At 37.3% G+C, this 25,652-nt stretch overlaps 1 protein-coding gene across 1 annotated transcript in view; it reads right to left on the bottom strand.

Annotated features, from left to right (window-relative positions):
* Positions 1–1,105: 1,105 nt before the first annotated feature.
* The window catches only part of LOC127840180 (small G protein signaling modulator 1-like), a 94,407-nt gene continuing 69,860 nt past the window's right edge, over positions 1,106–25,652 (bottom strand). The window contains exons 21-24 of the mRNA XM_052368679.1: positions 14,982–15,091; positions 11,050–11,146; positions 10,258–10,425; positions 1,106–6,632 (exon numbers count right to left, since the gene is read on the bottom strand). Coding sequence (XP_052224639.1) covers positions 6,544–6,632; positions 10,258–10,425; positions 11,050–11,146; positions 14,982–15,091 — 464 coding nt within the window. The 3' untranslated portion in view covers positions 1,106–6,543. The remainder of the gene's footprint in view (positions 6,633–10,257; positions 10,426–11,049; positions 11,147–14,981; positions 15,092–25,652) is intronic.

Below are 25,652 nucleotides of genomic sequence, written 5' to 3'. Positions count from 1 at the left end.
ATCATCATGTAAAGTAATGTAATAAGACTAAACTGATTTTGTAACTATACGGTGGATGTGGTCAGTTATTGTGTCACCTGACCTGCACTTACACAAGCAAACATCTTGGTTGTGAACATTTCAAATATTTGTATTTTCAGTTGTTTTTTCCTTTAGCATCACATTTTGAACTGTGTACAATTAAGCGCATATGTCATCTGCCAAAACAATGATTGAGAAGTTCAGTCAATATATTGATCGCTGAAGCTTACACACTTACATACTGTATAACATAAAAATATATATCAACTTTTTTCATTACTAAACATGGCAAATGCCGGTTTAAAGCAGTATTGGCATTTTCAAAGTATATTCAACAACTCTGAGTTTTAACTGTACATAGGTAATTACGTCCGCAGACGATATGCATTGGCAGATAAAAAAGTAATTCTGGTCAAATAAACTCTTAGAAAAGGAAATTTCATATGATTGCCTTTGTTATCAATGTTAAGGGAGTCGCCCCTGCACAATTAACTCAATTCGGGGTTACAACTATGTACGTATTCAAGAAATATTAGTTGTCTGTTTAGTCTCCATGTCTTTTAACTTTATTTTTTAACTATTATATTATGCTTTATACACGTATGTTGACCTCTTGTAAAACTGAAATATGCTTCACACAAAGGAGGCAAACCTACAGACTGAATAAGCAATTACAAAAATATATTGTTACATAGATCTATCATATCTGAAAATGTTGACGCAAAGAGAGAGAATTGCTCAGTTGAACCTTGTCATTTAGAAGTCATCAAGGATGTCTTAATTTTGCTATTACCAAATTAGAAGAGTAACATTTCATTTGGAACTCCGACCCAGGAAAAGTCAGCAAAGGCTTTATCATATTCTCTTTCTCGTGGTAGATCTATTGACCTTTAGGAATGAATGTGTCGTTTGAAATGCGAGCATATGCTTTGCACATATATAGCGTGTAACCGAATGGAATACATTTGTGGAAGGTTATTTTCGACTTGTCTTATGAACGATAGAGTAACAGTATATTCAGGTATGCTGTAAGATGCCCAATTATTTAAGCTATGACTGTTAGCAAACAAAACACAAGATTAAACATGAGATACGAGTTTATTCTTAACAAACAACAACTTAAAACAATAAATATATATACATGTAACAATAAATGAACTGGACACAAGATAATCATTTATTAATTAATGATTGGTGAAACAAAAGCTAGAACAGATAACACTTTTGCTTATACCTTGGTCCTTATACTAGAAAAACATAAATTACATAAATAAATAAATATTGTTTCACTCAGTTATTTTGACAGGTATATGATATTATTGTTAAAAATAAATATAGCTTAAAAATGTGTATTTATAATAACAAAACATATCACATATTCATGTTGACAAATGCCTACAGACGAAGCCGGCCTTGAACTTTTAAGTCTAAGTGCAAAATGGTTTATTTAAAGATTAAAAGGTCAGGTTCTGTGAGCCTGCTTAGTGAAGGAAGGGTCATAGCTTTTGAGTAGTAGTATTTATATAAAGTGAACAGTCAATTTTGTAAAAAAAGATAGGTCAAAGTTCAAAAGTAGGTTAATGACAAGGTCAAACTGAGGTCAAGTGATGTGGGTATGTTGATAGTTTTTAGCTTTTTAGCAAGCTGTATTTGTGTTTACCAAAGCAAATCATTTGGGGTAAACCAAAAATTTCAACCTTCTGAATCAAGTCCAAAAAAGGTAATAATTGTTATGGTTGATAGAAAAACCTTGGTATTCCAGGTTAAGCTTATACAAGCTGTCAGTTAAAAAGATGGAAACACAGACAGTCAAATTGCTATATGCCTCTTTGTATCAGTATATGAAATTGGAATAAACAACCAAATGGTTCGAATAAACAATATCAGATGTCACGATAAACAATATTAGGATAATAATCACTTTCATTTAGGTTTCTAACCTTGACAGAAGTGTATAATAATGTTAAATTTCTATATCATAGAATGTGAGTTATAAATTATATTATCAGGAGTTCAAAACAGTTCATCATGAATACACATGACATCATGGGAGGGTCTGATGCCCAAAAGGGTGATGACCATACATCATGATTTTAGTGTTATTCAATCATTAATTTGTATTACATCTAAACATTTTCAAAGATGTACGTGCTCTACATTACACACTCTTCAGATTTGAACGTCAATTCTTTTAAAGCTCTTGCTGACAGGTACATATGCAAGCTCCGCACAGAGATTTGACTGGAACCAGCATAGCTTGATCAAATCCCTGCCTTCAAAACCAACCACGTGATGATAGCATAGCCACGTGGAACAATAATTTTACCTTTGTTATTTTTACTTTTTTTAATTTAGATAATTAATATTTTTATGATGAACTTAAATGTATACACTTTTTTCAAAATATAAAAGAAATGATACTACTTTTCATAATAAAATACTTAAACTGTAAAAATGAAATTCTACCAAATCTGGTAGGAATGTTCTTGTGATTGCAGAGATTGTATGTGAGAGCAAGGAACGACAACTCTGCGTAGAGATTGGTACATATGAAGAAATGTGTTTTAATGTTTCTTCGGAAGATTTGCTTTGTAATAACAGCTGGAAATTCTAAAAAATCAAACTGCAATTTTCTTATAAGTTTTGCGGAAAAAGACACGTATGAATGTTTCGGAACAAACATTCTTAAGTAATTTAAAAATCATTTGAAGTAAAGCCTGGAATAAAAAAATATATTCTGGTCATCTAAAATGTTGATCAATGAATAAACAATACAAATAGATTAGGCAAAAAAAAATTATTAAAATGATATTCCGATTTTTTTTCTAAAAGTGTCCGGTAGGAGGACGGAAAAAAAAAGAAAAAAAGATGGGTGATAAAATATGCATACTTGAACTTTTTCTAAAACCCGGCAAAGGTTTCGTGTTTAAAAGCCACCTTTTGGCATCCGAAAAAAAAAAGTTTTTTTTTTTTTTTTTGGTTTCTTCAAAATTTGGAGTCGGCGGGTCCAAAAATCATTTTATTAGAAAATTCTGGCAATATCGTTCATTAAACTGTACCAAACTAATTTGATTTTCAGTCTTTGTTCCCATTTAATATCATAAAAAATGATAAATGCAAATACATTCATTTGAACAAATTATAACACAAATAACTTAACATTTGAGATTAATTTTTTTTATAATATACTACAGCTCCTATAGATCTTTTTAAATATATGAATATCTGGTTAACAAGACTGATGTACATTTAATGTTTCAAAAATAAAAGTATTAACGCATTAAGAAGAAAACTAAAAATATAAAAAGACAACAAATCTTCATGAATGTATAAAAAATCTTACCAAAAATGTAACATGTAAAAACATCTGAAAATAATTAAGAAATACTTTTTTATAATTAAGGGTGTTTTAACAGAATACAATTTAAAAGATATTAATGCAGTAATTTTAGCCAGTATACTAAAGCAAAGACCTATAGATAACATGTTGTCTATAGGTCTTTGACTAAAGCTATATTATTATCAATTGAAACGCAAATATTAATATGACATTCTCTGACTAGACAATAATAGACCTATTGTAAAAACAAATAATGAATATATTGGATCACAACACACAATTCCAATCTATGTCTTAATACTAAATGTTTGAGAGCACTTTACGCAGTGGAGACATTTCTACTATTTTCTAGTATTGAACTCTGATAATGTGTACAATATTGTACATACTCTGAAGAAAAAACATTCAAGAAAACAAAACAAGAGCTGTCACCATAGGATGACTTATGCCCCCTATAAACGCTTGATAGAAGTTATGAGCTTTTTTCAAAACCAAAACGCAGATTTCGAAACCTAAACGCGGACCCTAAGTTCAAGGTCAAGGTCACAGGGGTCAAAATTTGTGTGCGTATGGAAAGGCCTTGTCCATATACACATTCATACCAAATATGAAGGTTATATCTCAAGGGACATAGAAGTTATGAGTATTTTTCAAAACCTAAACGCAGATTTCAAAACCTAAACGCTGACCCTAAGTTCAAGGTCAAGGTCACAGGGGTCAAAATTTGTGTGCGTATGGAAAAGCCTTGTCCATATACACATGCATACCAAATATGAAGGTTATATCTCAAGGGACATAGAAGTTATGAGCATTTTTCGAAACCTAAACGCAGATTTTGCAACCTAAATGCGGACCCCAAGTTCAAGGTCAAGGTCACAGGGGTAAAAAATGTTGTGCGTATGGAATGGCCTTGTCCATATACACATGCATACCAAATATAAAGGTTATATCTCAAGGGACATATAAGTTATGAGCATTTTTCAAAACCTAAACGCAGATTTCGAAACTTAAACGCGGACCCTAACTTCAAGGTCAAAGTTACAGGGGTCAACATTTTTGTGCATATTGAAAGGCCTTGTCCATATACACATGCATACCAAATATGAAGCTTATATCTCAAGGGACATAGAAGTTATGAGCATTTTTCAAAACCTAAACGCAGATTTCAAAACCAAAACGCTGACCCTAAGTTCGAAGTCAAGGTCACAGGGGTAAAAAATTGTGTGCATATGGAAAGGCCTTGTCCATATACACATGCATACCAAATATGAAGGTTATATCTCAAGGGACATAAATGTAGAAGGTATGAGCATTTTTTTAAACCTTAACGCAGATTTCGAAACCTAAACCCGGACCCTAAGTTCAAGGTCAAGGTCACAGGGGTTAAATTTTGTGTGCGTATGGAAAGGCCTTGTCCATATACACATGCACACTAAATATGAAGGTTATATCTCAAGGAACATAGAAGTTATGAGCATTTTTCGAAACCTAAACGCAAAGTGTGACGGAAAGACGGACAGACAGACAGACAGACAGACAGTCCGATCACTATATGCCCCCTTTTATTCGAAAGGGGGCATAAAAATATGACAGAAACACTGGCCTAGTAAACCTGAACATATATTAAGCCATAAGTGAATACATGTAATGGGTCTGTTGATATATTTAAAAAAGGTTCATAAAAATGTATACAACATACGATTTTTGCACAATCAGACAGTGAGTAATCATTTTGGCGAAGATATTATAAATGTTGGACAGAGCACTACGGTAATCAATACATAATATACTGGAAAACATGTATGTATTAATAGATTTTTCAATTTTGTGAATATATATTTTTAATAATCATAACGCAGATACTGTTTAACCCTTTCCCCCATAGGAAGCAAAGTGAAAATGGCTATTGCAACCTGCATAAAACCAGAACAGCCTGCGAGTAACTCGCAGTCTGTTCAGGTTTTATGCTGCTTGCTGGTCATCAGTATCCAAAGGTTGGAAATGAAGACTTTTAAACTTGTATTTAGTAAGAAAGGTATTTAATTAAATGTAACTTTCTAAGGGACTACAAATGCGTCAAAATATGTATCTAAGTGGTAAAGGGTTAAAGATTAATAGCCATTCATGGGCTATTAAAATCAAAAGCATATGCTCATAGGGGAAAATGATGTAATGACAAGTGAAAAGAGGTATAATACAATTATATTTTGGCATGGAATATAATGCTCTAAAATAGTCAGAATTATGGAATTGTAAACTGCTACATGTGTACATATGCAACTGATGTGAATTGAACATAGCTATTTACATGCCTTATATGAATTTATTTGGAATATGTTTAGCTTTTTCTGTGGTTATAAGTCTAATACACATACAACTGTTTTTTGTGACAACAGGGTCTTAAAATGATTTCAAAATGACCATTTATTAACATGAACTGTTTTTCCTTTTGATGTAATACTGCTTTATTTAAACTGCAGAAATGTGATTTATTTCATTTGAAGTAAAACATGCATATTTTTGCAAAACACACAAAAAATTATACTAAATTGTACACCAAAATATACACCAACTAGATTTCAAAGTATACATATTACAGAATACTTTCTATGTAACTCTCTCTATATATATAAAATGTCAGGAGGACGTATGCCCCTCCCTTTAGTAATGGGTTCCCCTCCCTTCCTCTTTTATGCCCAATTTATTTTAAAATACATGTATGTCTCACAATATTTTGTCCCTTTTGCATTTTGACTATTGACAATTTTATATATTAATATGCAATATTACTTTACATCCCTTTTCCATTTTGGATAGTGACCATTTTATAGATTACCATGCAATTATACTCTATAAAAGCATCAAAGTAGTTTTGATGAAGACCAAACCTCATATGATCGATATACTGAATGGATGATTGAATATAATTACTAAAGAGGAAACGGAACATTAAGTCTTTTATAATGTGCAAAGTTTACCATCCCACAATTTTGTGCAACAGAGGTCCCCCTGTCCCCTTTCAAGTCCCTTGCCATTTTTTGACCGGCTAAATCCATCAATATATATAAACATAAATTACATATGTATATATATAAATTACATATGTTATATTCATAAATATAGACAAATCTTGAATCACACACGAGCCATTCATGTCCTCATTACAGAGACGTAACCAGTGTCTATTTATTGTCTATGAGTGTCTGCTGACGAAGAATAAGTTCCCGTGCTATTTTTAGCACCTGCCTTGCTTCATGCCTCTCAGCCATTTCTAAAAATAGAAAGGAAAACGAAATGAAACGTTATTTAGGTGGGAAAGGATTTAAAATTATTATGAAAATATCAAGACAAAATCAGGGCTAGCTCATTGTATATTACATTATCATGAACATTTTCAATGAGTTCAAAATCATTTCTCCATAAAGCTTTCTGACTGACGTTGTTGATTGCATGGTATTTCATTTAATTTTTAGGGGATGCTACACAATTAAGAGCAGAAAATAGAAAACATTCAGAAAAATTAAAGTCTTCACATTCTTTTAAAAACGACAACCTTTTTTCGGCGTATTAGTTCTACATATACCAGTCCCTATCTTATAAGGAATATGGCTCAACATTATTATTAACAAGAATATTTTCAAGCCCCCTACCGGTGAAAATCCACCATTTTCAGCAATATTTCTAGTCTTTTTGTTGCAATAGCAACCAGAATTCTTGACATAGGAACAAAATAAAATCAATGGTCCCAATTTAAAATGCCGAACTTACAAAAACACAAGTTTTCAGGAGAAGTATTTTTGATAAACATTTCTTGCACAAAATCAAATAAATATTATTTTTAAAAGTGTCTCATGATGGAGCATGTTCTTATGGAATTAATTTGACGTTAAGTTAATAAATCTGTTGTAAAATGTATCTTCATCATTTAGACTTGCATTCATGTGATGTTTCGGCAAATTGGACAGCTAATTGTCATAGATTTTGTTTCAATAGAAAAAATTATTCCACTGTTTTCCATTAGATATAGCAGAACAATCCGTGTTTTTCTGTTTTTTTACACAGTGACACAGAGGTGATAACCGCAATTTTTTATTTATATTGTGGCCTCAACTTAGTAACTTGTGGGAAAAGCTTATAAAGTTGAAGGAACAACTTCTTAAGTTGTGGCTTCAACTTAACGACTTGTGGAAACAACTTTTTTCACATAACTTGTGGAAACAACTAAGTACGTTGCCCCTCAACTTATTAAGTTGAGACCTCAGCATAGTAACTTGTGGCCACAACTTCATAACTTGTTCCCAAAACTTATTAAGTTGTGGCCTCAACTTAGTAATTTGTTCATTTAACTTGTGGGAACAACTTATAAAGTTGAGGCCTCAGCTTAGAAACTTTTGTCGACAACTTCATAACTTGTTGCCTCAACTAAATAACTTGTGGGACCAACTTACTAAGTTGATGCCACTACTTAAAGTTTAACCAATCAGATCGGCCATTTTATCTTTACCGTTTTATCACAATTTGTACCCCTTATACTACTAGGTGCTCGGGTTCGAGCGCCGGTCTGAGAACTATCCCTGTTAGCTGTAGATCCCTGGTTCGAGCCCTGTCTGAGCACTTGCCATGTAAGCCATAGATTCCAGATTTGAGCCCCTATCTGAGCAATCACAAAGTCAGCGACTGGGTTCAGAGTTCAAACCCTGGTGTGAATACTAGCCACATAAGCGACGGATTCCAGTTTTGAATCCAGGCCTGATAGCTCCCTTTTTAAATGATGGGTCTTTGGGCTTTGGCCCCAGTCTAAGGACTTTCCCTGTAAGCCACTGGGATCCCGGTCTGAACATTTGCACCCTATGTAACGGGTCCCTGTTTGGAAGCCCTACCTGAGCACTCAATCTGTATGCTATGGACCCCGGGCTCAAATCCCAGTTTAAGTACTTACCATTTAAGAGAACAGACCCTGATCCAAGCCCTAGTCTTAGCGCCGGACCAGAAAAATGCAGGATTTCAAGCTTACAGGGCTAGTGCTCAGACAGGCGCTCGAACCTGAACACCCATCGCTTGCCAGTCGAGCTCTCATTCTGGGACTTGAAACCGGCAAATGTTGCTTATAGAGCTAGTTCTCAATTTCAACAAGCGGTTGCTTAGAAGGCGTGTGCTCAGTATGGTATGTTAGTGACGGCTGTTTGGTTAGAGTCCCTGTGTGAACCCGTAGCTTTCGGTGCAAACGCTCAGACTGAGGTTAGCAACTGGGATCCTTCCCTTACTTGGCAAGTGGTAAGACACAGGCTTGAACCCGGGATCCATAGCTTTCAGGGCTAGTACACAGACTGGGGCTTGGACGCGGGACCTGTCACTGTTGGTGCAAATTCTCACATCGGAATTCAAGCCGTCGCTTATAGGGTAAGTCCTCAAACCGAGGCTCAATCTAGAGACCCAAAGCTTTCAGAACTAGTGCTCGTACCGTGATTCGAACCCCGGGACCTTTGAAAACTCCTAATTAGCTTTAAGGATTAGTGCTCATACTGTGATTCGAACCCAGGGACCATCGAAAACTTACGCATCTAGCACTCGCCTCGTAAGCGATGGTTCTTGGGATCGAGCCCCGGTCAGAGCAATCGCCCTTTACAAGAAGGGTCCCGGGTTCAAATCCTAAAACCATTGACCACTCTCTTATGAAGAAAGTTCTTCGGGACTTGAAACCAGGATCCAACGCTTATATTGCTAGTGCTCAGACCGGGGATGGAACCCTGAACCCAGTCTCTAACAAGGCGAGTGCTCAGACAGGGGCTCAATCCCCTGGATCCATAGCTTACAGGGATAGTGCTCAAACCGGCCCTCAAACCCGAACACACAATAGTACGAGTATAAGGGTACTAACTGTGATAAAACGGTAAAGATGAAACAGCCTATCTGATTGGTTAAACTATGTTGTGGTCCAAACTTAGCAGATTGTTCCCACAACTTATTAAGTTGTGGTCTCAACTTAGTAACTTGCGGCCAGAAGTTATTACATTGAAGGAACAACTTACTATGTTGAGACCTCAACTTAATAAGTTGTAGGAACAGGCTATTAGCTTACTAGGCCACACTTTACTAAGTTAAGGCCTTAACATTTTATATTATTTTGATCTCTTTTTGCGCTCATCAATGCTATAAAATGTACATCATTGAATTATTCTATAAGCAAAAGTTTACGTTTCGTCAATTTACCTTAAAAATACATGGCTATATTGATACTTTAATATATTAATTAGCGCGCAAAATGCCAAAAATATTTTTTTCAGCTTCTTCATTTTGACTTCAATCAATCCCGGTACGTCATTACATCACATGACTTTTTTGAGCTGTTGCGATTGGTTAACAAGTTCGTTATTTTGGGGGTATATGCGCATTATTTCCCACTTTGCACAGTATCAAAATCGCGAAATGCCATAAAATGTAGGATTCCGCATTTTAAATTGGGACCATAAAAATGACGTGCATTAATCTCCATATTGCCATCTATCCATGTTTGAAGTTTCATGAAAAAATATGAAGAACTTTGAAAGAAATCGCAGGATCCACCATTTTCAGCAATATTTCTAGTCAATTTGTTGCCATAGCAACCAGAATTCTCGACGTAGGAACAAAATGAAATGACATGCATAATCTCCATATTGCCATCTGTCCATGTTTCAAGTTTCATATCATAATATGAAGAACTTTTTAAGTTATCGCAGGATCCAGAAAAGTGTGAATGACTGACTGACTGACACACAGAGCGCAAACCATAAGTCCCCTCCGGTTTCACCGGTAGGGGACAAAAACAAAAACAAAAAGTTAACTCTAAATATTTCGATCGGCAACATCTCTTCTAAAATCAATCATCTAATGTTACCCCTACTATTGTGTCTTACCGTTAAAGAATTTTATGATATCTGTGAAATCCATGTTGTTGTCAAGGATGATTTCGCGGTAGTACTCCACCAGAGCTAAGGCTATAAACAGCACAAAGTTGGCCGAGCTGATGTACCTAGCTGCCCATATAGTCTCCCACACAAGGAATATGTCATCATACACAAACTCTGGAAGAAAAGGATCTAGTATTAGATCATCATCACATACATGTAGCAGTCTGGTCTGAATTCATATTCATTAAAAATTTGTGTCTTGTTCTGAGAAAACTGGGCATAATGCATGCGGGTAAAGCGTCATCCCAGATTAGCCTGTGCAGTCCGCACAGGCCAATCAGAGACAACACTTTCCGCTTAAACTAGATTTTTGGTAAATAGGGGCTTCCTTTAAACAAAAATTACCATAAAAGTGGAAAGTGTCGTCCCTGATTAGCCTGTGCAGACTGCACATGCTAATATGGGACGACACTTTACACACATGCATTTTGTCAAATTTTCACCGAACAAGACACATTTTGTTACAATTAACCTGTGTAAACCAACAATAGGTTTTATGCAATGTACAGCCAGCATAGTATAAGCGCAGTCTGGTAGGTAGCCACACTGTCCACTTATATTGTGAGCATGACTTTATAGGGGACAAGGTAGCTCCTTATCAGACTGAAAGATGAAAAGGTGGTAAGGGGCTACGCTGGTTGCTTATGGCATACGACCAATTTTCGCATGACAGGTTTCAATTGCAAAAGCACTGAAACAGTTTCCCTGTACACATAATGCAGAAGAAGCTCCACCAACCTCGCTTGAAGTCTAGCAGGAACCAGCGGTAGCAGAAGTAGAAGTGTGTGTAGTCACCATGGTGATGCATGTGCTCAAACAGCTCTGAGTCCAAGATCTGCAGGTATTTCATAGAAAACAACTCTCTTAAAGTGTGCATGTTCACTTGTGCTATGCTATTAAGCAAGTAAACTATTCAAACTAAACCATCTAAACTAAAAAGCTCTGTAATTTGTCCAAACAAGAGCTCAAGAATGTATGTAGCCTCTCATTATAATTTACAAAACAATAGGAAACTATCATGTAATTCTCCTTTTCCTAACAGTCTTACAACTTAAGAAAAGAGCGATTTACCTAAAAAAATGTTGTATAATTGCATTGATTTCAAACATGAAATTTATGAATATAAAGATTTTTTTAAATAAATAATTTAGTACAAGTGATGTCTATTGGTTTCATAAAAAAGATTGTACTCAAAATAATTTTTCTCAATGAAAAAAATGTGGAAAATCAGTGCAAGAATTGTTCTTAAACAAAAATTGCACTGCTGGTTGATACAAAAAGTGGCCAGCACTAAAATCAAATGAACTGATTATGTACCTGTATAATGGACCTCATATTGGAAAAGAGGGTATTCAAAGCACCATGTTGTAAATTGCCTAATATTGTATGCACCTGAAGATGGGACCTCAATTTGGCAACGTGTGTGTCCATAATGCAACCATAGAGGAAATTGCTTCCTTGCATACCTGTATAAACGACCCCAAATTGGCATAGTGGGTGTCTAATCAGAAACCATGGGGGAAATTGCTGCATATGCATACCTGTATAAGGGACCTCAAATTGGCAAAGTGTCTAAAGTGCTCCCATGGGGAGAATTGCTGCATATGCATACCTGTATAAGGGACCTCAAATTTGCAAAGTGTCTAAAGTGCTCCCATGGGGAGAACTGCTGCATATGCATACCTGTATAAGGGACCTCAAATTGGCAAAGTTGTTGTCTCTAGTGCCACACTGGGGGAAATAGCTGCACACGCATAAATTTATAAGGGACCTCTAATTGGCAAAGTATGTGTCTATTCAGCAACCATGGGGGAAATTGCTGCAAGTGTATACCTGTATAAGGGACCTGAAATTGGCAAGTGGGTGTTTACAGTGCCACACTTGGGGAAAAAGCTGCACATGCATACCTGAATAAGGAACCTCAAATTGGAAAAGTGGGTGTCCGTAGTGCAACCATGGGAGAAATTGCTGCACATGCATACCTGTATAAGGAACCTCAAATTGTAAAAGTGGGTGTCCATAGTGCAACCATGGGGAAAAAAGCTGCACATGCATACCTGTATAAGGGACCTCAAATTGGAAAAGTGGGTGTCCATAGAGCAACCATGGGGGATATTGCTGCACATGCATACCTGTATAAGGAACCTCAAATTGGAAAAGTAGGTGTCCATAGTGTAACCATGGGGGAAATTGCTGCATATGCATACCTGTATAAGGGACCTCAAATTGGCAAAGTGTCTAAAGTGCTCCCATGGGGAGAATTGCTGCATATGCATACCTGTATAAGGGACCTCAAATTTGCAAAGTGTCTAAAGTGCTCCCATGGGGAGAACTGCTGCATATGCATACCTGTATAAGGGACCTCAAATTGGCAAAGTTGTTGTCTCTAGTGCCACACTGGGGGAAATAGCTGCACACGCATAAATTTATAAGGGACCTCTAATTGGCAAAGTATGTGTCTATTCAGCAACCATGGGGGAAATTGCTGCAAGTGTATACCTGTATAAGGGACCTGAAATTGGCAAGTGGGTGTTTACAGTGCCACACTTGGGGAAAAAGCTGCACATGCATACCTGAATAAGGAACCTCAAATTGGAAAAGTGGGTGTCCGTAGTGCAACCATGGGAGAAATTGCTGCACATGCATACCTGTATAAGGAACCTCAAATTGGAAAAGTGGGTGTCCATAGTGCAACCATGGGGAAAAAAGCTGCACATGCATACCTGTATAAGGGACCTCAAATTGGAAAAGTGGGTGTCCATAGAGCAACCATGGGGGATATTGCTGCACATGCATACCTGTATAAGGGACCTCAAATTGGAAAAGTGGGTGTCTATAGTGCCACACTGAGGGAAATTGCTGCACATGCATACCTATATAAGGGACGTTAAATGGGAAAAGTGGGTGTCCATAGTGCAACCATGGGGTAAATTGCTGCATATGCATACCTGAATAAGAAACCTCAAATTGGAAAAGTGGGTGTCCATAGAGTTACCATGGGGGAAATTGCTGCACATGCATACCTGTATAAGGAACCTCAAATTGAAAAAGTGGGTGTCCATAGTGCAACCATGGGGGAAAATGCTGCATATACATACCTGTATAAGAAACCTCAAATTGGAAAAGTGGGTGTCCATAGTGTAACCATGGGGGAAATTGCTGCACATGCATACCTGTATAAGGAACCTCAAATTGGAAAAGTGGGTGTCCATAGTGCAACCATGGGGGAAAATGCTGCACATGCATACCTGTATAAGGAACCTTAAATTGGAAAAGTAGGTGTCCATAGTGTAACCATGGGGGAAATTGCTGCACATGCATACCTGTATAAGGAACCTCAAATTGAAAAATTTTGATGCTATAATGCCACACTGGCGCAAATTGCTGCATTTGCATACCTGTAAAAAAACACAAATTGGAAAAGTGGGTGTCCATAGTGCAACCATGGGGGATATTGCTGCATGTGCATACCTGTATAAAGGACTTTAAATTGGAAAAGTGGGTGTCTATAGCGCCACACTGAGGGAAATTGCTGCACATGCATACCTATATAAGGAACCTCAAATTGGAAAAGTGGGTGTCCTATAGTGCAACTATGGGGAAAATTGCTGCACATGCATACCTGTATAAGGAACCTCAAATTGGAAAAGTGGGTGTCCATAGTGTAACCATGGGGGATATTGCTGCACGTGCATACCTGTATAAGGAACCTCAAATTGGAAAAGTAGGTGTCCATAGTGTAACCATGGGGGAAATTGCTGCATATGCATACCTGTATATGGAACCTCAAATTGAAAAGGTGGGTGTCCATAGTGCCACACTGGGGGCAATTGCTGCACATGCATACCTGTATAAGGGACCTCTAATTGGCAAAGTGGATATCTACTCAGCAACCATGGGGGAAATTGCTGCACCTGCATACCTGTATAAGGGACCTCGTATTGGCAAAGTGGGTGCCTATAATGCAACCATATGGTAAATTGCTGCACATGCATACCTGTATGAGGGACCTTAAATTGGAAAAGTGGGTGTCCATAGTGCAACCATGGGGTAAATTTCTGCACATGCATACCTGTATAAGGAACCTCAAATTGAAAAGTGGGTGTCCATAGTGCAACCATGGGGTAAATTTCTGCACATGCATACCTGTATAAGGAACCTCAAATTGAAAAAGTGGGTGTCCATAGTGCAACCATATGGTAAATTGCTGCACATGCATACCTGTATAAGGAACCTCAAATTGTAAAAGTGGGTGTCCATAGTGCAACCATATGGTAAATTGCTGCACATGCATACCTGTATAAGGAACCTCAAATTGAAAAGTGGGTGTCCATAGTGCAACCATGGGGCAAATTTCTGCACATGCATACCTGTATAAGGAACCTCAAATTGAAAAAGTGGGTGTCCATAGTGCAACCATGGGGTAAATTGCTGCACATGCATACCTGTATAAGGAACCTCAAAATGTAAAAGTGGGTGTCCATAGTGTTACCATGGGGGAAATTGCTGCACATGCATACCTGTATAAGGAACCATAAATAGAAAAAGTGGATGTTCATAGTGCAACCATGGGGTAAATTGCTGCACATGCATAGCTGTATAAGGGACCTCAAATTGGCAAAATGGGCGTCTATTGAACAACCATGGAGGAAATTGCTAAACATGCATACCTGTATAAGGGACCTCATATTTGCAAAGTGAGTGTCCATAGCGCCACCATGGGGGAAATTACTGCACATACGCTTCATCAATTCACAGAAACAGCTGTATGTCTTGGCCTCTGAAACACCGCAAGAATTGTTTAGTATACACAGTCAAACTCAAAAGCCTAAATTATGTAGGCATCAAATTTAAGCAAACAAATGAAGCAGATTGTTTTTTGTATTAATTTACAGTTTGACCAACCAATCAACATCTGAATGTTGTAAAACATTCATTCAGTGTAAAACATTCATTCAGTATGAGTTGGTAGTACATAGGTTTCTGTAAACCTATTTTAAAAACAAGGGGAATATAAAACTACCAAAAACATATCAATAAGTCAAACCTGAATGTTTTTTAATATTAACATGTTTTTTAAGATGTTATATTTGTTTTAAAAGTAATTTATAAATAAAGGCATTCTTTTGCAAGTATGGTATGTATTTCAAGAAGTATTTGCACATAAGATGTCATTCTCTAAATATTTAAGATGCCAAAAAAAGATCAATATTAAACCATTTGACTTGCCTCTTTATTACATGTATGTAGTTATTCCTCTGTGTTTATAACTCCTGCTTAAATTATATTAATGACTTTGCCCCAAAGTATTTGAAACCTGTACGAAATGTTCCGCCCGGAATCGGCACGGAATCGCAAACTAAATTCCGGGCCGTAAAAAATATTTCCAGGCGTATTTTTCTATATATGATTTTAAGAAGAGGGGCGGATTCAGGGCAGATTCCGGGCGTAATCCGGGCGGAAAACAGGGGCGAAATATGTAAATGAGGTGGGACGGAATTTTAAATTACGGGCGGAAAGCAGTTTATGGGCGGAATTCAGATTACAGGCGGAATGTTAAAATTACGGGCGTAACTTAGATTACGGGCGTAATTTAGATACCGGGCGGAAATCGGATTACATGCATATTGTAAATATACCCATATACCCATATAAGGACAGGCCATTTGAAAAAATAAAAAGCGATCGCAAAAGCTCACCATGAGCACTTTGTGCTCAGTTTAGCTAAAAACTAGTCAAAATTATGACAAGATACATTTAACATAGTATCTTTATATTTATTTTAAGATAATACATTTTAAAAACATGGATCACCATTTTATACTTCTGCAAATGCGGAACAAATGCTGAAAATCTTTGCATTTTTTCCGCAGTCACAAAAAATGTGGAACTTATGCGGAAAATGTATGCATTTTCGTTCCGCATTTTGATGATACTTTTAAGATACCATGTAGCTTTTAAAGACAAACAACAAAAATATTCAATATATATACATAAAAAATAATTTGATAGACATGCACTTTTTAAAAAACAAACTGTTCTTATACACGGCCAAAATAAAAAAGTTCACTCTTTCACATTGACTGTGTTTTTTAAACTGCTTTCTTGAGTAGGAATTCCTCTCTATCACAGTATTGTTCAGGTCCACGATTCTCCCCCATCCTATGTCATAATCTGAAATGCAATTTGATATTAAGTACAACTACAGTTCACCTATTGCAAACACTGTTAACAACTTATGTAGAATTAATTGCTTTTTCAAACTTTTTATCTAATCCAGGGCCCCATCTAGGATTTGAAAAAGACAGGGTCCAAATTTGGCAACTAAGTACACTTTTGAACGTGCTTGGATATTTATCCCTGTGGAATATTTTCAAATAACATGTGCAATATATGCACATATTATTTAATATTACATGCATTTTCATTTTAACAAGGGCTGTTTGTAAAACATGCATGCCCCCCATATGGGCTGTCCGTTGTACTGGCAGCCATTGTGTGAATACGACTTTTGTCACTGTGACCTTGACCTTTGACCTAGTGACCTGAAAATCAATAGGGGTCATCTGCAAGTCACGATCAATGTACCTATGAAGTGTCATGATCCTAGGCAAAAGCATTCTTGAGTTACCATCCGAAAATCATTTTACTATTTTGGGTCACCGTGACCTTGACCTTTGACCTTGTGAACTCAAAATCAATAGGGGTCATCTGCGAGTCATGATCAATCTACCTATGAAGTTTCATGATCCTAGGCATATGCGTTCTTGAGTTATCATCCGAAAATCATTTTACTATTTTGGGTCACCGTGACCTTGACCTTTGACCTAGTGACCTGAAAATCAATAGGGGTCATCTGCGAGTCATGATCAATCTACCTATAAAGTTTCATGATCCTAGGCATATGCATTCTTGAATTATCATCCGAAAATCATTTTACTATTTCGGGTCACCGTGACCTTGACCTTTGACCTAGTGACCTCAAAATCAATAGGGGTCATCTGCGAGTCATGATCAATCTACCCATGAAGTTTCATGATCCGAGGCGTATGGGTTCTTGAGTTATCATCTGGAAACCATTTTACTATTTCGGGTCACTGTGACCTTGACCTTTGACCTAGTGACCTTAAAATCAATAGAAGTCATCTGCGAGTCATGATCAATATACCCATGAAGTTTCATGATCCTAGGCGTATGCGTTCTTGAGTTATCATCTGGAAACCATTTTACTATTTCGGGTCACCGTGACCTTTGACCTAGTGACCTCAAAATCAATAGGGGTCATCTGCAAGTCATGATCAATGTACCTATGAAGTTTCATGATCCTAGGCCCAAGCCTTCTTGAGTTATCGTCTGACAACCACCTGGTGGACAGACGGACCGACCGACCGACCTACCGACCGACCGACCGACATGAGCAAAGCAATATACCCCCTCTTCTTCGAAGAGGGGCATAAAAATATTTTTTTAAATTGATAAAACTAGTTTCACTGTTAAAATAAAATTAGTTTATTGAAAATTCATTGAATATTCTGTAAAATAATGTGATCAGAACCAATTAAAAACATGACACAGGGTCAAAGGGGGCAGGTTTGGATCTTAGTGCGGCAAGGTACTGAGACACCCTGTTATTGACAGGCCTAGCCCTGAGGATCACTAATCGTATAATTCGAATTAATCTTTATTTTGAACTTAACTATTTCAAACTAATAATACAATAACTTGTATAGTAAAATTGTGATTTACCTATCAACGAATCCAGCTTTCCTTTGTCAAGGACCGCTTTGTGCTCATCATCTGGGCGCGCACACAGAGCAAATATAAAAAAGTTCATTTTTTCACAACATTTTTTTTTCAACACTGTGCTTTCTTGCAAACAAATTCTTCAATCTGTGATGTGGCTTTTGAGGTCCGAGAAGGGAAAATTTGTTATGCCACCAGCAACCTTTCTCCCTAATCCTATGACATAATCTGAAAATGAAATGTTGATTTAAGTACTTACTATATATTTTAAAGAAATTTGTGTATTTAATTTTAGTTTTAAACTGTGTTGTTTTTCCTTCAGATGCCCGTCTACTTTTCATCATCCTTTTACATTTCCCACTGGGACAGTACACAAATACAATTACAATTATATCAGTTAATAATCGAAATAATAGAGGAATGAAGGAGTAAAAATACAAACCTTTTATGCTGTTCTGCAGTATTCCAAAAACACAGGAATTTGGTGAGACCAAATCACAGTTAAACCTGAGCCAATTTGAACCTCTTTTGCAACAAACTTATTGTTCATTTCCACATCATGAGTATTAAATACAAGACATTTTTTCATTACAGTTTAGTCCTCATTTTGCTTAAGTATTATACTGACAATTTAGTTCAGAGTCAGTAATTTGCTTAACCGCTCTAATGTTTTCAAACTGCAACTTCTACCACTCACTTCCTGTACCACTGACCAATCCACTGAAGCCTGATAAGCCCAGATGGTATATAAACATGTACAGATATGGTGTACGAACTGGTCCAAAACTATTCTAAACTGTCCGGGACGGTTTATAAACCATCCGGGACGGTTTGTAAACTGTCCCGGACAGTTTACTAAACTGTCCCGGACAGTTTCTTACTTTTGAACCGCTCGTGCGTCTGTAAACTGTACCGGGCGATTTAATTTGTGGATTACAAACCATCCGGGACAGTTTAGGAAACTGTCCGGGACGGTTTCCTGGAAACTGTCCGGGACGGTTTCCTGGAAACTGTCCGGGACGGTTTCCTGGAAACTGTCCGGGACGGTTTCCTAAACTGTCCCGGACGGTTTACAGGCATAAATTTTAGTACGGCATAGGTTCTTAAGAGGAGTCAATCAACCAATCAGAACACTCGTAACACTTCGCATTTGTGTGCCATTTCGAAAGTGAGAATTTCCTTTTTAGTAACGTTTACTCGAGTGATTGTTCGATAGTTTATCATTTGTACGCGAAAATGGACAGAGATCGGTTTTGAGAGACTTGTCGGGATGTGTTTAATTCCATTACAAGAACTTAAGAGACAAAGAGGTCCCTTGAGGTGATTAACTCTTCACTGACAAGATTGGATGCTCAGGCTAGAAATGTGAACAGAATGACCACATCATATCCCGAGTTTACACCGTTACTCGACAGTTTCAGGGCAGCGACTGTAAAAGAAGAAATTCGCTACCAATGTCAGAAATACTTTGTGGGCAAATACATTTATTTCGAGTACTTAAAATATTCATTTTTAACTCTGGCATTTTTGGCAGCAATGATTGATTTAATATTTTTTAAATCATGTTTTGTCCGAGAAAAATAGCGTCGCTCGAGATGACAACGATATTACATTACGACTTCTAAAGTAAAGCATTATTGAAAGGAGTGTTCTGATAAGTTGATATAAATAATACCGTATCGGACAGTTTAAACCGTCCCGGACAGTTTACTAAACTGTCCCGGACAGTTTAAACCGTCCCGGACGGTTTATGCGCACGAACGGTCCAAAACTTTCCTAAACCGTCCCGGACTATTGTAAACTGTCCGGGACAGTTTACAAACCGTCCCGGACGGTTTCTAAACTGTCCCGGACAGTTTAGAATAGTTTTGGACCAGTTCGTACACCATATACAGATGTGACTCAGCCTTTGGTGAGTATTGAATGGGAAGCACAATACATGAGATCAACTCAGCTGGTTGTCAGTGTTTATCTGAGACTAAATTAACATTGGTTTGGTATAATTATGTACATAATTATGGTCTTTTCAGACTGGTGAAATCTTAACTACTATAAAAAAAAAATTATAGAGTAACATGCAGAGAAACTGCATTCATATTGATGATATAAACAAATAATATTAAACTAGACTGTTGTGTGTTTAATGTTAAAGGAAACCTTAAAATGATGAAAACATTACCAAGTCTTGTTCTTTATTAAACTTTACAGTCATTATTGTAATTATGAAATAATTATTAAAAATGAGCAAAATTTTAAAAAAAGAAGAAGAATTAAAGAAGTGAATTAAAAAAATAAGTGCATACAGATTTTTAATGCATGGTCATCCCTCAGACTTAAAATTATAAGTGGAAACTGTAAAAGTCAGCAATAGATAAAATTTATTTAATTAAAATGTGTTATTGTTATCTCCTAATTTTTTTTTACCAGCAATATTGCCAATAATAATGCAAAATCTAAGAGTATAATTCATGATCACAAGTTCACAAGTCTGTCTCCTTTTCAGCTTCTCACAAATTAAGTATAAAAATACTACAAAATATGTTTTGGAATCTGAACATGAAAATCATAAATTAGATCAAAGCTTTATGCTGAATTAATTATACTGTGACTGAAATAGTTGTGTCTATAATGAATGTTCATTGATTGTACAAATGTATAAATAAAATTAAATATTTTTATTTAAAAACGTTTATTAAGTTATCAGTTACTGGTAATATTTTGTTCAGTACTTTGGTTTAAATTAAATTTATTAAGTTATTGTTCAGCTTCATAGAAATTTGCTAAGTCCAATATTACTCTCTATAAAAACTACTAAGTTCAAAATTCCGTCATGTGGCTTCACAAATATTTTATAAGTATGAAATTCTGCCCCACGAAAGAAACAAAGTGCAAAATTCTGTCCACAAATCTCCATCATACAAATTCTAAGTATAAAAATACGCCCGGATTTGTTTTACGCCCGGAAAAAACAGTTGAATTACGCCCAGAAATAATTTTAGTTCCGGGCGTAAAACTCATTCCGCCAGTTGTACGGGCGTAATTCCAACATTACGTGCCAATTCCGCCCCGATTACGCCCGGAATCCGCCCCATTATTTCGTACGGGAAGCGCATCAGTATGTGTGGTACAGTAAAATATGAAGTTTCAAAATACACCCACAGCCACTTTACAGTCACTGTAGGGCATATAGCCTCAACTTAGCATTGTGTCATGCTTTCTATGAGACATTTGGAAAGGATATTAAACCACAGCTGTAAAGACAGAGAACTCAACTAGTCTTCCACTTTGACAGAATATTGTATATTTTTAGTAATTCACCTGATATAATGACAACACAGGCATGTTTGAGATGAACATCTGTAATTATTTATATTGCATATGCAAACTTACACTGGAAAATGTTTCAATTAAAAAGAAACGGTGATCACGCCAAGAAATAAGTTTGACTTTTTACCAATTTATTTTGTAAAATGATATAAAATGTGCAAATAATATCTGAATTGATTCTATTTTAAGGCAAAATCACTTAACAAATACCTCCATCTGAGCTCAATTTATTGAGCAGAAACCAATTGCCTTCTTGTAAAATCATTGAACTTAAGCCAACTGCAATCTCACCCTACTTCTGCTTCAAATATACACAATCACAGCTTATTAACTCCATTAATACGAAACTAATTGAGAAGAAACTGATTTCTTATTTTTAGAAATTATGACCATGCCCCACTGACTCAAAATGCAATCACTTACTAGATCAGCCTGTAACCTACACAAACAAACATAATTTCAGCAAAATATATCCATCCTTACTTAAATTATACAGCATAAACTGTTTATCTATTTTCAAAAACAGAAACCTTTACCTTGACCTTACAAGCCTCAAATGCAATCCCATGCTAGGTTTTCATGTCAACTAGAGATACCAAACAGGCCCAACAAGAAACTGTTGGAGAGGGGTGATGCTCCCCAAAGGTTTCTTTTGTCACAATATTGCACTATATATTAAGATAAAAGGAAACGTCTTGAGGGCACAGTAAATGGGGGGACAAGATTTTTTTTATAGAAAATTTCAAAGAGCCATAACTCTGTGAAACAAGAGCACCGCCTTGCGGGTGCAGACCGCTCATCTATTTTCTTTTTAAAGGTGAAGGGACTCTCATTTTCAATCACAAAGGAGGGAGGGGTGGAGTGAAGAGGGGTGCATTGTGTGGGGGTGTGGACATTTATTACATTATGTTCCAAAAATGAAAAAAAAAGGAAAAAAAAAAATTCGGGGGTGGGGGGGGGTGGTGGGGGGGGTGGGGGTGGGGATTCTTGGGTGCGATGGTTGGAGGGTATTTCAAACATAAAATAATAAAAATAAATATTTGTGTTTTTAACAGTTTCAAAAAAAAATTGGGGGGGGGGGGGGTGAGGTGGGGGGTATAGTGTGAGATCTTAAAAAAAAAAAAAAAAAAAAATTAGGGGGGGAGATTCGGGTCGGGGGTGGGGGGAGGGGGGGTGGGGGGAGATTCTTGGGTGCGATGGTTGGACGGTATTTCAAACATAAAATAATAAAAATAAATAGTTTTTTTTTTTAACCGTTTAAAAAAAATAAATTTGGGGAGGGGGTGGGGGGGGGGGGTATAGTGTGAGAGTGTGGTGGTCATTTGTGAGATGATCTTAAAAAAAAAAAAAAAAAAAAAAATAGGGGGGGGATTCGGGGGGGGGGGGGGGGGGGGGGAAGGGGGGAGGGGAACGGGCGATGGTTTGGGTGGAGTCTATTGTGGTATGTCAGGTAAGAGTAGTTTTGTCAAAGTATCAATCAAATCTAATCATAAATAAAGAAGTTATGGCAATTTTAGCAAAATTTATTAATTTGACCTTGAGAGTCAAGGTCATTCAAAGGTCAAGGTAAAATTCAACTTGCCAGGTACAGTAACCTCATGATAGCATGAAAGTATTTGAAGTTTGAAAGCAATAGCCTTGATACTTAAGAAGTAAAGTGGATCGAAACACAAAATTTAACCATATATTCAAAGTTACTAAGTCAAAAAAGGGCCATAATTCCGTAAAAATGACATCCAGAGTTATGCAACTTGTCCTTTTACTGTACCCTTATGACAGTTTGCGAGTGTTCCAAGTATGAAAGCAATATCTATGATACTTTAGGGGTAAAGTGGACCAAAACACAAAACTTAACCAAACTTTCAATTTTCTAAGTATAAAGGGCCCATAATTCCGTCCAAATGCCAGTCAGAGTTACATAACTTTGCCTGCACAGTCCCCTTACGATAGTTAATAAGTGTTGCAAGTATGAAAGCAATAGCTTTGATACTGTAGGAATAAAGTGGACCTAAACACAAAACATAACCAAATTTTCAATTTTCTAAGTATAAAAAGGGCACATAATTCTGTCAAAATGCCAGTCAGAGTTACATTACTTTGCCTGCACAGTCCCCTTATGATAGTTAGTAAGTGTTTCAAGTATGAAAGCAATAGCTTTGATACTTAAGGAATAAAATGGACCTAAACACAAAACTTAACCAAAATTTTCAATTTTCTAAGTATAAAAAGGGCACATAATTCTGTCAAAATGCACGCCAGAGTTATCTAACTTTGCCTGCCCAGTCCCCTCATGATAGTAAGTAAGTGTACCAAGTTTGAATGCAATAGCATTGATACTTTCTGAAAAAAGTGGACCTAAACGCAAAACTTAACCAAAATTTTCAATTTTCTAAGTATAAAAAGGGCACATAATTCAGTCAAAATGCACGCCAGAGTTATCTAACTTTGCCTGCCCAGTCCCCTCATGATAGTAAGTAAGTGTACCAAGTTTGAATGCAATAGCATTGATACTTTCTGAGAAAAGTGGACCTAAACGCAAAACTTAACCGGACGCCAACGCCGACGCCGACGCCAAGGTGATGACAATAGCTCATAATTTTTTTTCAAAAAATAGATGAGCTAAAAATCATCCGACCAGAATCTGCTGATAACATGCACATTTCCTCTTAGAAGTGTAGCTTCCCATAAAGTTTCATTGAATTCCGGTCATGAGTTGCTGAGAAATAGCCCAGACAAAAATTGTGCACGGAGGGACTGACGCACACACGCACGGACACACGAAGCGGCGACTATATGCTCCCCCCAAAATTCATAAAAATGCAACCCCAAACTAGGTCTTCCTGTCAACTAGAGATACCCAATAGGCCCCAAATACAATCCCATGCTAGGTCTTCATGTCAACTAGAGATAACCTTGCCATGCCCTAAATGCATTCTCATGCTAGGTCTTCATGGCAACTATAGATCCCCAACAGGCCCCAAATGCAATACCATGCTAGGTCTTCATGTCAACTAGAGATACCCAACAGGCCCCAAATGCAATCCCATGCTAGGTCTTCATGTCAACTAGAGATACCCAACAGACCCCAAATGCAATCCCATGCTAGGTCTTCATGTCAACTAGAGATAACCTTGCCATGCCCTAAATGCATTCTCATGCTAGGTCTTCATGGCAACTATAGATCCCCAACAGGCCCCAAATGCAATACCATGCTAGGTCTTCATGTCAACTAGAGATACCCAACAGGCCCCAAATGCAATCCCATGCTAGGTCTTCATGTCAACTAGAGATACCCAACAGGCCCCAAATGCAATCCCATGCTAGGTCTTCATGGCAACTATAGATCCCCAACAGGCCCCAAATACAATCCCATGCTAGGTCTTCATGGCAACTATAGATCCCCAACAGGCCCCAAATACAATCCCATGCTAGGTCTTCATGTCAACTAGAGATACCCAACAGGCCCCGAATGCAATCCCATGCTAGGTCTTCATGTCAACTAGAGATACCCAACAGACCCCAAATGCAATCCCATGCTAGTTCTTCATGTCAACTAGAGATACCCAACAGGCCCCAAATGCAATCCCATGCTAGGTCTTCATGTCAACTAGAGGTACCCAACAGGCCCCAAATGCAATCCCATGCTAGGTCTTCATGTCAACTAGAGATACCCAACAGGCCCCAAATGCAATCCCATGCTAGGTCTTCATGTCAACTAGAGATACCCAACAGGCCCCAAATACAATCCCATGCTAGGTCTTCATGTCAACTAGAGATACCCAACGTCAACTAGAGATACCCAACAGGCCCTAAATGTAATCCCATGCTAGGTCTTCATGTCAACTAGAGATATCCAACAGGCCCCAAATGCAATCCCATGCTAGGTCTTCATGGCAACTATAGATCCCCAACAGGCCCCAAATACAATCCCATGCTAGGTCTTCATGTCAACTAGAGATAACCTTGCCATGCCCTAAATGCATTCCCATGCTAGGTCTTCATGGCAACTATAGATCCCCAACAGGCCCCAAATGTAATCCCATGCTAGGTCTTCATGTCAACTAGAGATATCCAACAGGCCCCAAATGCAATCCCATGCTAGGTCTTCATGTCAACTAGAGATACCCAACAGGCCCCAAATGCAATCCCATGCTAGGTCTTCATGTCAACTAGAGATAACCTTGCCATGCCCTAAATGCATTCCCATGCTAGGTCTTCCTGGCAACTATAGATCCCCAACAGGCCCCAAATGCAATACCATGCTAGGTCTT

Source organism: Dreissena polymorpha, chromosome 1, assembly GCF_020536995.1.
Source record: "Dreissena polymorpha isolate Duluth1 chromosome 1, UMN_Dpol_1.0, whole genome shotgun sequence".
Taxonomy (NCBI): domain Eukaryota; kingdom Metazoa; phylum Mollusca; class Bivalvia; order Myida; family Dreissenidae; genus Dreissena; species Dreissena polymorpha.
Note: the sequence above shows the minus strand (reverse complement) of the source record. Positions and strands in the feature narration are given on the sequence as shown.